The 17,455-nt window shown below is 43.5% G+C and overlaps 1 protein-coding gene across 3 annotated transcripts in view; it reads right to left on the bottom strand.

Annotated features, from left to right (window-relative positions):
* Window positions 1–17,455, bottom strand: part of cfap92 (cilia and flagella associated protein 92 (putative)) — a 175,509-nt gene that overhangs the window by 56,174 nt on the left and 101,880 nt on the right. For all 3 annotated transcript variants that reach the window (XM_048547589.1, XM_059649852.1, XM_048547590.2), the window contains 3 exons: window positions 17,302–17,421; window positions 11,552–11,624; window positions 5,391–5,497 (listed from right to left, as the gene is read on the bottom strand). In XM_048547589.1, coding sequence (XP_048403546.1) covers window positions 5,391–5,497; window positions 11,552–11,624; window positions 17,302–17,421 — 300 coding nt within the window. The remainder of the gene's footprint in view (window positions 1–5,390; window positions 5,498–11,551; window positions 11,625–17,301; window positions 17,422–17,455) is intronic.

The raw sequence follows: 17,455 nt of genomic DNA, 5'->3' as shown, positions 1-17,455 counted from the left end.
AGTCAAACCTACAGCGCAGGCAGTAGCAAAGTAGAGAACAAGGTAGGACTGATAAATTAAACTGCATTTATTTCAATGCAAAAGGCCCAACACGTAAGGCAGATGAACTCCGGGCATGGTTAGGAACTTGGGACTGGGCTATCAAAGCAATTACAAGACTTGGCTCAGGGATGGACAGGACTGGGCAGCTTAATGTTCCAGCTCATAGATGCTATAGGAAAGATCAAAAGGGGGCAAGAGGGGAGGGGGGAAGCTGCATTTTAATTAGGGATAACATTATAGCTGTATTTAGGGAGGATATTCACTGGTCTATTGTACGATAGATCCCACAACAGTCAACGGGAAATTGAGAAACAAATTTGTAAGGAGATCTGTTATCTGTAAGAACAATGGGTGGTTATGGTAGGGGATATTAGCTTTTCAAACATAGACTAGGATTGCCAGAGTGTTGAGGTCTTGGATGGGGAGGAATTTGTTAAGGGCGTACATGAAAATTTCCTGATTTGGTATGTGGATGTACCTACAAGACAAGATGCAAAGCCTGACCTACTCCTGGAATAAGTTAGGGCAGGTGACTGAGGTGTCAGTGGGGGAGCACTTTGGGACCAGTGACAATAATTCTATTAATTTTAAAATAGAGATGGAAAAGGATAGACCAGATCTAAAAGTTAAACTTCTAAATTGGAGGAACGCCAATTTTGACAAGAATTTGGGGTGGCATGGTGATTCAGTGGTTAGCACTGCTGCCTCACAGTAACAAGGACCCGGGTTCAATTCCAACGTCAGGCGACTGTCTGTATGGAGTTTGCACATCTGTCGTGTTTGCGTGGGTTTTCTCCAGGTGCTCTAGTGTCCTCCTCCAGTTCAAAGATGTTCAGGTTAGGTGGATTGGCTGTACTAAATTGCCCATTGTGACTAGGGTGGGAAATGTATAGATAGGGTAAGGGGTAGGGGGTAGGGGGTATGTCTGGGTGGGATGCTCTTCAAAGGGTTGCTGTGGATTCAATGGGCCTGCTTCTACATTGTATGGATTCTATAAGTTCTCTCCCTTTCTCAAAAAAAAAGAGACTGGGGCCAAATATTTACAGGTAAAGAGATGGCTGAAAAAGGGAAGCTTTCAAAAAAATGAGAGGAGAATCCAGAGAGAGTGTATGTTCCTGTTCAGGTGAAGGGCAAGGCTAGTAGGTGTAGGGAATGCAGGATGACTGGAGAAATTGAGGTTTTGGTCAAGAATAAGGCAGCAACATATGTCAGGTTTGGACAGCAGAGATCGAGTGATTCCCTAGAACAGTATAAAGGCAGTGGAAGTATACTTACGGGGGAAATCAGGAGGGCAAAGAGGGGACATGAGATAGTTTTGGCTAAGAGAGTTAAGGAGAATCTAAAGGAATTCTACAAATACATTAAGGACAGAAGGGTAACTAGGGAGAGAATGGAGCCCCTTCAAAATCAGCAAGGCTGCATATGAGTGGAACCATGGGAGATGGGGGAAGATACTAAACAAGTAGTTTGCAATGTTTACTGTGGAGAAGGATATGGAAGATATTGAACATGGAGAAATAAATAGTGACTTTTGAAAAAAAATTCCATATTACAGAGGAGGTGGCGCTGAATGTCTTAAAACACATCAAGGTGGATAAATCCCTGTGACCTGATTAAGTGTATCCTAGAACTCTGCGGGAAGAGATTGTTGGCCACAAGTGAGGTGCCGGAAGACTGGAGGTTGGCTAACGTGGTGCAACTATTTAAGAAAGGTGGGAAGGAAAAGCCACGTAACTATAGGCCAGTGAGTCTGACATCGACATGAACGAGTTTGACTTCAGGGTCTGTTTCCATGCTGCATATCTTTGTGACTGTAAGGCAACTCATCAATACCTTCTCCTCAACAGCAATAAATATTGTCTGAGCTAACAACACTCACATCCAATGAATTTTTTTTAAAAAGCTGTTGTTCGGCCGAGGGACATCTCAGAGTTGGCAGATGTTAGTAGTTGAGTAATAAGGCTGCAGTGAATTAGTGTGTGAGGCAAGTGATGTAATCAGCAGGATACAGTAAGTAATGATGCACTCACTGTTCTACTTCACTACCTCCAGTGCTGCAGAGAGGCATACAGAAAACTCTCCGGCCTGTTGTGCCACTTCTGCAGCTTCTTCAACCCCTCTTCGATCAGTTCTGGCACCCTGCTGAAGCCAGAATACCTTTAAGAGGGGCACTACAACAAGGAGGAAGGGAAATCAGCTCCCCTCTTTTTAAGACTCTCTTAGTCAGCAATAAGTATATTTATTTCTATTTTTAGCACATGACTATTACACTTCAACTAAAACTTAACTAACTAAATCAAATGAAGGAGCCAATTCCAAGGTTTACATGAGGGAAAGAAGAGGGATTTTATTATTCATTAAACCCAAGGGAAAAAATAAATAAAATATGACATCAAATGCACGCATAAATAAATATTTCTTTTAAAAAATACTAGGAGGTCTGTAGTACAAACAAGAGGCAAAAGAGAAATACAGACACGATAGCAGAGGATTGGAGGTCTGTAAACAATCTGCTATTCTTTAAAAAGGGTGCAAGGGATAAGTCACACAATTACAGGCTGGTCAGTCTGTCTTCAGTAGTGGGCAATGTTGAGACAGGGAAAATCTGTCACTTAGGCCTGGATTCTCAGGCAGTGTCAGCATGGTTTTGTTAAGGGGAGATAGTTCCTTAGTAATTTCATTGAATTTTAATTACAATGGGCATTTAGTAAGGCATTTGACAAGGTCCCAAATGGCAGACAAGTCGGAAAAAAATTAAAGCCCAAGATATACAGAGGTATATGGAAAGTTGGGTGAGTGACAGGACAAAAAGGGTATTATCTAATGAATTTAGATGCATATGGGAAGCAGTCTCCACTAGCATTCAATAGGGCTCAGTTTTGGGTCTTGTGTTGTTTGTTGTGTGTATTAATTATCTTGGCTTAAAAAGTGGGATACACTTAAAAGTGGGAAACCCGTAATTACACAAAAATTGGCGGCGTAGTTGTGAGTGAAAAGAATAGCTGTCAACTATGAATGTATCAATGGCTTGGTTGATTAGGTGGAAAAACAGTAAATGGGATTTAGTGCAGATTGTCTGATAATGCATTTGGCAGGGAAAACAAGTCTAGGGAATACATAATAAGCAGGAGAATATTGAGAGGGATAGGGGAAATAGGCAACCTTGGCGTGCATGCCCAAAAGCTTCTGAAAAGAACAGGACAAGTAGTTAAGGTGGTAAACAAAGTACATGGAATGCTCCCTTTATTGGATGAAATATACAATATAAAAGCAAGAATGTAACAGTGTATAAAATAATAGTTTAAGTCACAGCTGGAATTGTGTACACAGTTCTGGTCACCACATTACAAGAACATAATTGCTTGGGAGAGAGTACAAAGAAAACATGCAAGAATGTTGTAGTTGTCCTCTTTAAAAATCACCTTAGTCCATGAAGGTCTCGGGTAATAAAATTCCAAACCCAAGACCTGTACAACCTAGAAGGACAAGAAAAGCAGATACAAGGGGAGCAACACCACTTGCCCTCTTCATGTCACACCCCATTATGATGTAGAACTTCATTGCCTTCAATGCATTGTCGCTAGGTCAATACAGTGGGATTCCCTTCCCAACAGCATTGTTGATTTCCCCACATGCCAAGGACTGCAGTAGTTCAAGAAGGTAGCTCATCCCCACCTTGTCCAGGGTAATTACGGATGAAAAGCAAATGTTCACCCAACTTGAAAAGCTTACATCCCATAAAAGAATAAAATAACTCATTTGATGGAACTTGAATATCATTAGTCTGTGTTCACCATCATCAAACAGGTGCTGTACAGCTTTAGTGCTGAACAGCATTAACTTGTACTAGGCCTTAGACAAACCTGGCACTCAAATTAAGGTATGTAGTCACAGTCAGTGATAAATTAGTGCTGGGCTCCATGTCACAATCATAAAATATAGGTTGCATGATATTTGCATGGTGCTTGCATCACTGAGTGCGGGTCTATTCTGCATTGTAGGCCCAGCTTCTACTGACTTATGGAAAGGCCTATTCCTCATCCTGGTACCGGACCTTTGAGCCTGGTTGAATATTCTTCTGGCTATACTGGTGCTTCACGTAGTACTTTTAAGATAGTGTCTCCACTGGCTGCAACAGGGGAGTAAGGTGGTTGTTATGGCTTGTACAGGAACTGACAAGATGTTCATGGTCAGTGACCTCTTGGGTTTTATTCCCAGGCTGTTAGGCACTAGTGAATTGATAATCTATTAGACACAGGAAACAAGGAGACTGCAATGGGGTAGGATGTAAATGCAAGAAAAAGTTAATAGCAGATCAATGTATCTCCACATTGTGTCTGAAAGAGTTAAGCAGAAGGGAATATGAAGGAAAGGTCCCTCCAGTTTCGTAATATTTGGTGGTGGAAACTGTGTGTCTTGCAATTCTATTGATGGTGGCCTTTTAAGGATTATTTGACAGGGCCTCCTCCTACCCTGTTTGTTGACCTCCCTTTAGTGTTTCAGGTTCTTGTACAAAGAAAGTGCAAGTGTGTTAGTCAAGTGTTTGTGACATACAGAAACGTATTATTGTAGATAACAGGAACAAGCACTGTGGGTAGCCCAAATGGAGACGTTGTGGAGGCAGTAGTGGCATTTGAAGGCTTGAATCCTGTCAGAAGGCAGCTGACTTGAGGTTTTCTTTGCTAACTAATGCAAAGTTTATAACAAGTAGGGAAGGGAAGGTGAAAGTGCCAAGGCAAAGGGAGAGTTCTCCAGGGTTGTGCAGCCAGTAAAGATGATGTGAAAGGGAGTCCTAGCCTTGGAGTTTTCTGTAATATTATTAAACTTCTCCCATCACTATGGTCAGATCCTGGAGAAACTGCTAATTGCATGTGTATGTAATATATAAACTAATTTTCCACTGTTGGCCAATCATCTGCTGGAAAGAGAAACGCCTTTCTATTGCTAATATACTTCACTGGCACCTCCAAGGCTGTATCTGAACACCTTGGAGCCAGCCTGGAATTCACGCTGGCCACAGAGCTTTCCTTTCAGATCCATGGTACTTTTCTCCCCCTGGTTTAGACACAAACAAACACTCCTTTAAGATGTTAAAAGCGTGTTAAAACCTACAGCCACATATATTTTCCATATCTTATTGGCAAGATGTAGATACAGAGCTTGCTCTACATTGGCAGGGCACTTGAAAATGTGAAGGGACTCAGAAATGCAGATTTCTCCCGTCCTAGCTCCTCTGTTCAGTGGTCAGTCTCTTCATGTTCACCATTTACCCATTCCCTGTGGAGATGAAAATTACCCCAAGTCTTCTTTCGAATTAACTTAAATGGCAAGATATAATCATCGCTTACCTCCTGTTCGTTTTTTGTGAGAAGTTCCCTTTGTAGGTGTCTGTGATGCTGAAATCTTTTTTTTCTTTACTTTACCTTGTCTGAAGTCTGCACATGGCTCTTTCTCACTGAATAAGCAATCACATGACAATTGGAAGAATTTACTAAAATCCAATAAGTTTATTCATTGAGGATTAATTAATTTGGTTGAATATTTACTGCACTGAACTATTGCACATTGTAATCGAAAGTAGAAACAAATTTGTATCACACAGTCATGACAAATATCAAAAAAAATGCACACTTTAAAGGTGAAATCATGACTAAGATTAATTGCGTTATTTACTGATTTTTAAGGTACCAGAACCTTTCTTTTGACAAGTTATAACCTATTACTATTTCAGATGACTTCTGCAACACTCATCCTTATAACATATAATTTGCAATGTTATGAAAAATTTCTAATAGTGGATATTATATATTAAATGTCTGTCATCTGCCAAATAATAGGAGAAACCGCACAGTTGAACTTTAATCATGTCATTGCTTAACACAGCCACCTTGCTTTCCACGTTTTTCCACCTATTGCTTTGCACAAAGACAATACATGCTCATCTGCTTCCTAAAAGGTGGGTGACAAGACATTAAACTGCCGTAGCAGCAAAAATGAGTTCAGAGGTAATTGATCACTAAATTAATGTGAAGACCACCATGAAACACATTGCAGCTCCTGAACATCACTTGAGTTAAGTGAGAATGAAACGCAAGTTATTTCAGGTGTTCTACACAAAAAATCCTGGCACAATTCCTGCAAATAATTGTGAACAATTACTTTATGCAAGTATTCGTAAGGACACAAACAATAAACTCAGCCAAAGTATTAAATAATACAGTTGACATTAAATTTTTGTATTTGAGGCATGATCATGGAATGGTCAACAGACACCACACTGATTGTGCATGATGCCTGACTGAATCATAGGGCATGTCTCAGAAGTATGTAAATGAAAGGGACTGCTCAAATAATGGAAAGAAAATGGAACATATCTCAGTATACAACACAATGTAAGCCTACAGCACGTGCCAGCTGCTTGAGTAGCAAATACACTGCACATTTATGCAATGTAATGGCCACATCAGAAAGTGGGCCTCAGACCATTAATCACAAGCACAGTCTGCACACAAGGTTGGTTCTCCATACAGGCTAGGGGATATGTCCAAACACAGTCCAGGGAATAGCCAACAAGCAGTCCTTTATAGGCAGCACAAGCAATCAGGGGAATCATCAGTCAGGAAGTTGCAACACACTGAGGGATTAACTGAGTATGTTTGGGGTCTGTTTTTTAAAGTCGGGGTCTGGAACATATGCCTGGAAGTTCGCACTTTGACCATTGAGGATGGAGCAAGGACAGCTCTAGATGCAAAGAGGGGGCTTATTGCCAAGAGGAGGTGAGGCAAGGGTTGAAAGCAGCACCACATTGAGGTGGAGACAAGGATGGTTAGGGGAAGAATAATCGAGCTGTAAAGTTGGCACGTGGAACAGTCTAAGGGGCACAGTCAACTGCAGGAGAGAGATTATTGCAGTGACCATCACCGGGGCTCCCCACAGGGAGGCGTGCACAACACTATTTTGGTTTAACGTTGTCACTTGGGAACAAGGAGGAAAGTGAGGCAAAGATGAAGATGGTGGGTCTCCACACCTCAGGTAGATGATCACCCATTACCAAGAATGGTAGATATGGTTGGAAGGGTGAAGTGGCCAACTCAAAATCTCATATTCCTATGTTCCTGTATAAATGCCTTCAGAGAAAATCTCGCCAGTATTACCACAAGTTGAGTTCTGGGCTATAACACTAAGTATTAAGAAGTGAATTCTCTCCACTAATTGTATACATTCTGCATTGGCTTTAGCAAATTATTTAACACTTTGATCTTGAAATTGCTTGGCCATTTCAGAAAACTCCAGCCATAACTTTGGTAGAGATTTAGCAGGACATTTGCCAGCCCGCTTATGATTTTACAATACATTCAGCCAACAGCAGAGGCTCCACACCATCAGTGCACATTTTGTAATTCAACAAAACATTAACCTCAAACAATTAAGTGAAGGTTGGAAGCTTCCTAGGCGTCTTTGGGACCTGTTGCTGTTGGTGCTGTGGGAAATTCAGTGAAGTGGCCTTTTCAAATCATCATTTAAATTATTGAGGTTTGGAATATTTTTTGCATATACCTCCTAGCATCATATAATTAACTTTGATATAGATTCTTCAAAATTTTCTCAGATTAACACCAGGTACCAGTCCCAGTAAAGAGACACATGTCGGATTTGTATGTTGAAGTAATTCCACAGTGGCTGGTATCCAATCACTAAGTCACCCTTTATTTACATGTGGAGAGTCCTTGACACTGATCCAGATCCCTCAGAGCCAGCACGCAGAGGATGTCTGACAAAGATAACGGGAACTGCAGATGCTGGAGAATCCAAGATAACAAAGTGTGGAGCTGGATGAACACAGCAGGCCAAGCAGCATCTCAGGAGCACAAAAGCTGACGTTTCGGGCCTAGACCCTTCATCAGAGAGGGGGATGGGTTGAGGGAACTGGAATAAATAGGGAGAGCGGGGGAGGCGGACCGAAGATGGAGAGAAAAGAAAATGGGTGGAGAGAGTATAGGTGGGGAGGTAGGGAGGGGATAGGTCAGTCCAGGGAAGACAGACAGGTCAGGGAGGTGGGATGAGGTTAGTAGGTAGATGGGGGTGCAGCTTGGGGTGGGAGGAAGGGATGGGTGAGAGGAAGAACCGGTTAGGGAGGCAGAGACAGGTTGGACTGGTTTTGGGATGCAGTGGGTGGGGGGGAGGGGGGTGAAGAGCTGGGCTGGTTGTGTGGTGCAGTGGGGGGAGGGGACGAACTGGGCTGGTTTAGGGATGCAGTTGGGGAAGGGGAGATTTTGAAACTGGTGAAGTCCACATTGATACCATTAGGCTGCAGGGTTCCCAGGCGGAATATGAGTTGCTGTTCCTGCAACCTTCGGGTGGCATCATTGTGGCACTGCAGGAGGCCCATGACGGACATGTCATCTAGAGAATGGGAGGGGGAGTGGAAATGGTTTGCGACTGGGAGCTGCAGTTGTTCGTTGCGAACTGAGCGGAGGTGTTCTGCAAAGCGGTCTCCAAGCCTCCACTTGGTTTCCCCAATGTAGAGGAAGCCACACCGGGTACAGTGGATGCAGTATACCACATTGGCAGATGTGCAGGTGAACCTCTGCTTAATGTGGAATGTCATCTTGGGGCCTGGGATAGGGGTGAGGGAGGTGGTGTGGGGGCAAGTGTAGCATTTCCTGCGGTTGCAGGGGAAGGTGCCGGGTGTGGTGGGGTTGGAGGGCAGTGTGGAGCGAACAAGGGAGTCACGGAGAGAGTGGTCTCTCCAGAAAGCAGACAGGGGTGGGGATGGAAAAATGTCTTGGGTGGTGGGGTCGGATTGTAAATGGCAGAAGTGTCGGAGGATGATGCGTTGTATCCGGGGAGGTTGGTAGGGTGGTGTGTGAGAACGAGGGGGATCCTCTTTGGGCGGTTGTGGGGGGTGCGGGGTGTGAGGGATGTGTTGGGGGAAATACGGGAGACGCGGTCAAGGGCGTTCTCGATCACTGTGGAGGGAAGTTGCGGTCCTTGAAGAACTTGGACATCTGGGATGTGCGGGAGTGGAATGTCTTATCGTGGGAGCAGATGCGGCGGAGGCGGAGGAATTGGGAATAGGGGATGGAATTTTTGCAGGATGTTGGGTGGGAGGAGGTGTATTCTAGGTAGCTGTGGGAGTCGGTGGGCTTGAAATGGACATCAGTTACAAGCTGGTTGCCTGAGAGGTCCTTCCTGGACCTCTCAGGCAACCAGCTTGTAACTGGAGAGGTCCAGGAAGGACCTCTCAGGCAACCAGCTTGTAACTGATGTCCATTTCAAGCCCACCGACTCCCACAGCTACCTAGAATAAACCTCCTCCCACCCAACATCCTGCAAAAATTCCATCCCCTATTCCCAATTCCTCCGCCTCCGCCGCATCTGCTCCCACGATAAGACATTCCACTCCCGCACATCCCAGATGTCCAAGTTCTTCAAGGACCGCAACTTCCCTCCACAGTGATCGAGAACGCCCTTGATCGCGTCTCCCGTATTTCCCGCAACACATCCCTCACACCCCGCACCCCCCACAACGGATCCCCCTCGTTCTCACACACCACCCTACCAACCTCCGGATACAACGCATCATCCTCCGACACTTCCGCCATTTACAATCCGACCCCACCACCCAAGACATTTTTCCATCCCCACCCCTGTCTGCTTTCCGGAGAGACCACTCTCTCCGTGACTCCCTTGTTCGCTCCACACTGCCCTCCAACCCCACCACACCCGGCACCTTCCCCTGCAACCGCAGGAAATGCTACACTTGCCCCCACACCACCTCCCTCACCCCTATCCCAGGCCCCAAGATGACATTCCACATTAAGCAGAGGTTCACCTGCACATCTGCCAATGTGGTATACTGCATCCACTGTACCCGGTGTGGCTTCCTCTACATTGGGGAAACCAAGTGGAGGCTTGGAGACCGCTTTGCAGAACACCTCCGCTCAGTTCGCAACAAACAACTGCACCTCCCAGTCGCAAACCATTTCCACTTCTCTCCCATTCTCTAGATGACATGTCCATCATGGGCCTCCTGCAGTGCCACAATGATGCCACCCGAAGGTTGCAGGAACAGCAACTCATATTCCGCCTGGGAACCCTGTAGCCTAATGATATCAATGTGGACTTCACCAGTTTCAAAATCTCCCCTTCCCCTACTGCATCCCTAAACCAGCCCAGTTCGTCCCCTCCCCCCACTGCACCACACAACCAGCCCAGCTCTTCCCCCCCCACCCACTGCATCCCAAAACCAGTCCAACCTGTCTCTGCCTCCTCAACTGGTTCTTCCTCTCACCCATCCCTTCCTCCCACCCCAAGCCGCACCCCCATCTACCTACTAACCTCATCCCACCTCCCTGACCTGTCCGTCTTCCCTGGACTGACCTATCCCCTCCCCACCTATACTCTCTCCACCTATCTTCTTTTCTCTCCATCTGCGGTCCGCCTCCCCCTCTCTCCCTATTTATTCCAGTTCCCTCTCCCCATCCCCCTCTCTGATGAAGGGTCTAGGCCCGAAACGTCAGCTTTTGTGCTCCTGAGATGCTGCCTGGCCTGCTGTGCTCATCCAGCCTCACATTTTATTATCATAGTTCTTCAGCCAATCATTTTGACAATTCAACTCTATCAATAATTTAATCCAGCTCTTTTTGGTGAGAGTAATACCATCAGTGCCAGCTAATTGTGGGGGAGGCCCTGCATTAATCCCCTGGCAGCAGCAAGACTTTGCTTCATTATGTCAGGGACAGAGGACGCTGACATGGGATTCCTGCCTATTAATGAGGGACGTAAATGAGCTGATTATCCCAGAGCAGACTACAATTCGGTATTGACACAGTGATTATCTGAGGTCATACAGTTTTATCAAGCATCCTACAGGCCATAAGTTGCCACCAGTTTCCCAATAAATCTCCCTTGTTATCAGGAACTCTGCAACCAAACATCGGACCTGACCACTGATCAATGGCGAGGGGACCAGTGGAATCCACCTCTTGGCTGGACTCCAAACCTTTTACCCCCATTGCTTCTGTTATCCTAATCCTACATTCACTCATTTTTGCACATTGTCAGCGATTCTGGGCCTTTGGTGGATGCACTGTTGGCAACTGACACTGCTTCCAAAAGGTGCTGACAACAATAAAGAGCTGTCAGCCTGAGTGGCTAGCTAACGTTGCTGTGCATCAGGGTCCTGAATCCGAGAGAAGGCCCCATGGTAGGCACTTTATTCCTTTGGGCCTCCTCCATGAAATTAAGAGGTCCCCTACTGACTCCCTGACTTGAGGGCAACATCACTGTTGGTCCAATCAAATCCTACCCTGCAGGTGTAAAACATCTAAAACCAAACCCAAAGTACTGTGGTACTGTAACACAGTTCAACTGCTTATAAAACAAACAAAGTTCATTTCAATATTAAATTATTTTTTCATGGTGAGAAAGAAATCTATCTTTGGGGTCTTTATTGTCCAAAGCACATTCAACAATAATCTTTAAAGAAAATGGATGTCTAATTTACCTTTGTTGTGGTTGAACACGACTGGCAGGTTCTAAATGCTCAATTTTGGCTTCGTCTGATGAGGTAACAGGACCTGTGCAGCATTACAGAAAGAATTTAGAGAAAAAAGAGTCAATGCAGTTTTAAAAAAGAAACGTGTTCAACGTAACATGATGAAGAGCAGGTACCAGGGTACACCAACCAGATACAGGCTGTCATTGAGGGTTGAAGGCAGTATAGGCCTAAGAGCAAAGACTATACAATGAGCCAGAAGGTGACAGGAGAATGCAGGCAGTATTCTTAGAACACCAGGATTTGCAAAGGAATTTGCAGAGAGCTTCCAGATGGGAATACTCTTAAAGAGGGAATCTGGAAGAAAATGTCCGAGGTTAAGAAGCAGTCAGGCTGAGCCTTGAATATCTGTTACCACTTAATGGGATGGGGCTAAATGGAGCTTTAAATGTGGGTTTGTCACTTCTCTGCGAGGACATAGGTCTGCAGCACTGGGAGAATTAGTGACATTTGGAAGCACATGGACATTGAATGTGTCTAAACACTAGGCTAAGAGGTGAGGAAGAATTGGAGTTTTGAGGTTTAGCAGCAAGTGGGGAGCTGGAAATTGGAAGCAACGTAGGGAGTCCTACATTTTTATGTCACTGAAGAGGTCATTGAGGTTAACAGCACTGAAGGCATTTTTGGGCTTTGAAACACTGGGCTTGGTGGGGGTTCCTAGTGTATGTTGGTATTAGAGAAGGTAAGAGTTCAGTTGAGGACACCATACACTAAGTGCAGAGACATAACAAAGAAAAACTGCTATGGTGTCTACACACAGGCTAAAGCAGAAATAAATGCTGACAGACAAAAGACTCAGCTGTAGCACGCTGCCTGTAATGTGATAATAAAGACAAATCGAAAGAAAACAATATGAGCAAAAATACTTTGCTCACTGAACACCCACTTTCACCAAAACAGAAGTTCAAAATTTAAAATTCAAAATGACATCGCAAATTATTCCAAAACGATGACTAAAATTTCTGAAACAAAAAAGAGTTGAAAAGAAAGTCTTTTTCAGGATTTATACTGAAAAAAAAATGCAAAGCTATAGATATGCTAAGTCTTTACTCAAATTATTTTACTATAGGTTTTAGTGCTCTAAATGCTTTTACCAGCACATTTTCAGTTGCATAAAACGTAGATGTCACCTCAAAGCATAGTATTAAATATTTGAAATTACTTTATTTGCTCAACATTTTCCTTCAATGGTAGGATTTATTAACTTCTCAAAGCTGGTGTCTGAAAGCATCAGGAATTCCAATCTTATGGTCAAAAAGTCAGATTTCCTGCTGTGATTATTATCCTGCTTTAAATCCTTTCAAGATTTCATGCGAAGTTGATAGATTTGCATACTCCTTGAGGTAGTTGCAATGCTGCCAGCTGTCTTTGTTTCAGTCAACTCAGAATGCCCTCTTGTGTAGGGCAGCATGAGTGCTCCTATTCAACACCCAGATCACTGCCATCCTGAGCTTCCATCCTCCCATTTTTTTGACCCCTCTCTGGCCTCCAATCCACATGCACACACACGCCTAATGTTTTGTTCTTATATAAAGTTCTGTCACATCCAATCGTCTTGGTTCAGGTTGTGCTCTTAAATTAATGCTCTACTAGTAATGACAGCCCTTCTTGCAGCTCATACAACACTGACTCGACCACAGGGAGGCACCAGGCACAATATCAGGGCCTTAAAAATGGCAACACCTGGATTTGATGGCTGTTGTGTGGTGCAGAACACTGCCAACAAAACAAGTTCATCCCCCATATCAGTTGAAGTACTTAATAAAACGGGAGGCTGGATGAACACAGCAGGCCCAGCAGCATCTCAGGAGCACAAAAGCTGACGTTTCGGGCCTAGACCCTTCATCAGAGAGCTCTCTGATGAAGGGTCTAGGCCCGAAACGTCAGCTTTTGTGCTCCCGAGATGCTGCTGGGCCTGCTGTGTTCATCCAGCCTCCCGTTTTATTATCTTGGATTCTCCAGCATCTGCAGTTCCCATTATCACTCAGTTGAAGTACTTCTTGCGTTCTAGCTCCTTGCCTTGCTCAATGTGATATCATGGCATTAACAACCTATTTCCCTTTTCTTGTGCTCCATTGCTTGATCCACTACATTTCACAATATAGGGATTCTATGATACCACGTTTTGGCAACAAGTGTAGAATACCACAGAAAACAACTTATTATTCTGCCACTAAAGTAGAACTCTGTACATTGGTGCACACAAACTATGAATTTTTGCAGAGGTTTTTCCAATTCATGCTGGTCGCTGTGAAACCCTTACTTCTCCAGGGATTCTGCAGAGTTGCCAAACGAGCAGCAGACAATCAAGAGATGACCTGCAGAAATTCTCTCTCATTAAGACAATTTCTGTAAACACTTGGCAAGTTCATTAACAGAATAATTTTAATTGCTTTTCAGACTGCAGATCAGTATTAGGTCTGGTTGGAAGTGTCCTTGCAGGCTTCATCACGTGAACTTCCAATTCCAAGTACTCTGCCCAGTACTGCAGTTGCTTTTCCTAATTTTTTAAAACTAATTATCAAAATTATTTAAGGCCTTTTTTTCCCAAAAAAATTACCTTTTTACTGTCCCAAATGATTTTTCTCATGGTTGCTTGGAGTAGTTAGTACTAAAGATCAACCTCCTACTTCTAGAAAACCTTGGACAATCCAAAGATTCGGCAACCTTAGGTCAGTGCCCTTAATTTCTATTCCTTTTTAAAAAATTTATGGCTAATAATGTCAAATAAGTGGCTGACGTGCTCAGATTCCAGTTCTTTCCTTTTCTGGAATAGTACCCATTCCGAATATGTTTTGGTGTAACGGAGATGATGATTTTAAAAAAATTAGTTTTGTGAGCAACCGGACCTGGAACTAACATTGGAAACAAGTGGTATTTTTTTAAAAATGGCAAAATTCCACCTAAGTGTTGGAGAAAGCATGTTAGGTGACAACTAACATACCACTCCCACTGGTGACAGAACTGGCTCAATTATTCTGACACATGAGCAAAGGCATGCGTCTCACCCAATCACAGGCCTCAGTGCTGGACACCCTGGTTGCCAGTCTCTCTTCCAGGTCCTAAAATCTACTGGTCGAGGCCTACTCCTCAGGGAATCCAATGGTGAGAAGCTGAATGTCATTTTATTCTTGTGAGGAGGGGAGTGCTAGGGAAGGGTGGGGTGGGAAGAAAAATCAGGAATATTGGGAACAAGGGCAGTGGAGTGGTTTCAGAGGCCATCCCCTTGCCTGACATCTGTGTTTTCAATTGTCCTCAGGTTAGCTAACCAATGTAGGAATAAGCAAAAATACCCTTCATCCAAAATACTAGACAAGACCCTAGGCGTTTCAAAAAACTTTTAAAAGGTAAATGGATGCTGGGATGAGTTCTGTGGAGAGTACACGAACACAAGTCACAGAACTGAGATGTCTGCCTGGAACCATTGCTCTGCCTGGAATTCCAAATGACACCTCCGCTCTAAAAGGACAATCAACTGAAACAGACTCCTGGATTCTTGGAGTTCAAGACAGCTTCTACACCGCAGGGTACCCAACACAGACAGTGTTGGGTACACAGAGACACGAGACATTCAACTTCAATCAAAATCCATTCACGTAAACTCTTAAATGATCGGAAAATCAATCAACTTCAGAAGGAAGCACCAGAAAAACAACTGACAACACAGATGTGGAGGGAGATAACAGGGCACACAGTCAGCATAACTATCTCACCTGAAGGGAGAGCCGTTTCTTCAAAACGTTTCTATGCAAACAGCTCCCCCACAGGCTTCCACCCCCAAGAAGCAGTTTCAGAGTGAAGAACACAGAGGCCGAACAGAGAAGCTGAATCAGGAAGCCAATCCAACAGCATTGTCAGAACAAATGTCATCCAAGAGAGGGGAAGCAAACCAAGCGCAATCTGAGCAAGAACTTTCAGACACAGGCCTGTTCCAAACCAAGACAGTAAATGGGAAGAACCTCCGTACCGGGCACGCTTTAAAACTGAGTTTTCCTCAGTGGGAACTTAAATTCCAGAGATCCCATTTCTGACCTAGATAGCAAGGAGGGGAAGTGGCAGTGACACTTTTACACAAGGGTAGGGAGATGATTAAAGTTACTGCAATTAAAACCCTTGTTTAAGTTCTAAAAAAGCATAATGTAGCTAATAGTGTATTTAATTGTATTACTGTCCTTCGCACAATTGATTTTGTTAATTTCACTGTTTATTACATTTATCTTTATTTCTTGTATTGTACTTACCTTCTGTGCTGTAAATAAACACAGATTATTTTGTCCTGAAACACCTGTCTACCCTTCTTCCCTAAATAAGTCCAGTGTCTAGAACCAGAGATCTGGGGGTGATTCAAATCACCTGAAATCAGCAAAGTAACAAGTATTCTCCCATGCAGAGGTGGAAAATTTAGTTTCAGACACCAGCATTAAGAAGTTAATAAATCCTACCATTGAAGGAAAATGTTGACCAAATAAAGTAATTTCAAATATTTAATACTATGCTTTGAGGTGACATCTACGTTTTATGCAACTGAAAATGTGCTGGTAAAAGCATTTAGAGCACTAAAACCTATAGGAGCTATCCGCTTGACAAATTAATTATGTTCTAAGATTCTGGAGTAGATTTACAGCTCAGATTGTGGATGCTGTGGTTGGTTCACTCACCAAGATGGTTCGTTAGTTTGCAGATGGTTCATCAGTGCAGCCTCCAATGATGTGCTGTTGTGTTTTCCCACCTGGTATTTAACCGCTGGACCCCATCATCGGAGCCTGCACCGATGAAGTTACCTAGCAGGGTAATGAAACATCTGCAAACTAACGAGCCAGCTTGGCGAGAAAACCAACCGCAGTAATTGCGTTTTACTTTGTGAGCCAAAGGTTTTATAGTGTTCCTCCCAGCATCTTGAAGCCGCCTTTGGCTCCTCCTCAAGCAATTGCAGCCTCCCTCTTCCCACTGCCATAATTACTGCCTTGACCCACTCTCAACTCGGGTGTCCTTGCTTTATCCCTCCACCATTATTCCATTCTCCAACCTTCAAATACCAGCCAGCCCACACTGCAATTGTAGCCGATACCTCCATCTTTCCCATCCACTCTAATTACTGGCATGGTCTTTCTCTTGTTTACTAGGAATCATCCCCAAGATGGTCCAGTTATAGTCTCCTATCATTGGTTTCCTATATGGTTATTTGGCTGACCAGGGATGTAAAAGATAAATTATAATTTGAATTCTATTCTTTGAGGTGAATGTATGAGATCCTTTGGCACTATTCAAAGGACAGGGTAGTTTTCCAGGTGCTCCAGCAAACTGTCACTCAATCAGTATCAATAAAACGGAATATTTGGTCATCAGCAATTTTTTTTTTGTTGTGGGGTCTTAGTAGGTATCTTTTGGCTGTTGGATTCCCTACAATAAAGTAGTGACTACATGTCAGAAGTATTCGATATAGGGTAAACCACTAAGATGTCCTGAAGTCACAACTGATTCTATATAAAATTGAATTTAAACAAAAAATTGAAATGAAATGCTACCTAACATTCCATTGGTTGCAAAAACACCCCGTAGCCCTACATTTTTTTTAAAATCAGCTTTGCAATTTCCATGGACTAAATTGAGATTATGATAGATGCTGGGCTTTCTCTCTTATTTTGCTCAAGTATGCCAGCCAGCATCAAGCACTACATTTTGCATCATCTGATTCTTACCTTCTCCAAGGATTTGAGATATATCTTCTGGGTATATATGATTGGTTTCTTTATAGGTTGTCAAGAGGGGACTATTTTTTAACAGTTTTAACTGCTCCTGAACTAAATGTTTTTCTTCATCTGCCAAAAGAAAAAGATTAATCAGTTGGATGAG

Source organism: Stegostoma tigrinum, chromosome 11, assembly GCF_030684315.1.
Source record: "Stegostoma tigrinum isolate sSteTig4 chromosome 11, sSteTig4.hap1, whole genome shotgun sequence".
Lineage (NCBI taxonomy): Eukaryota > Metazoa > Chordata > Chondrichthyes > Orectolobiformes > Stegostomatidae > Stegostoma > Stegostoma tigrinum.
The sequence above is the reverse complement of the archived record's forward strand: the minus strand, read 5'-3'. Positions and strand labels throughout refer to the sequence as shown.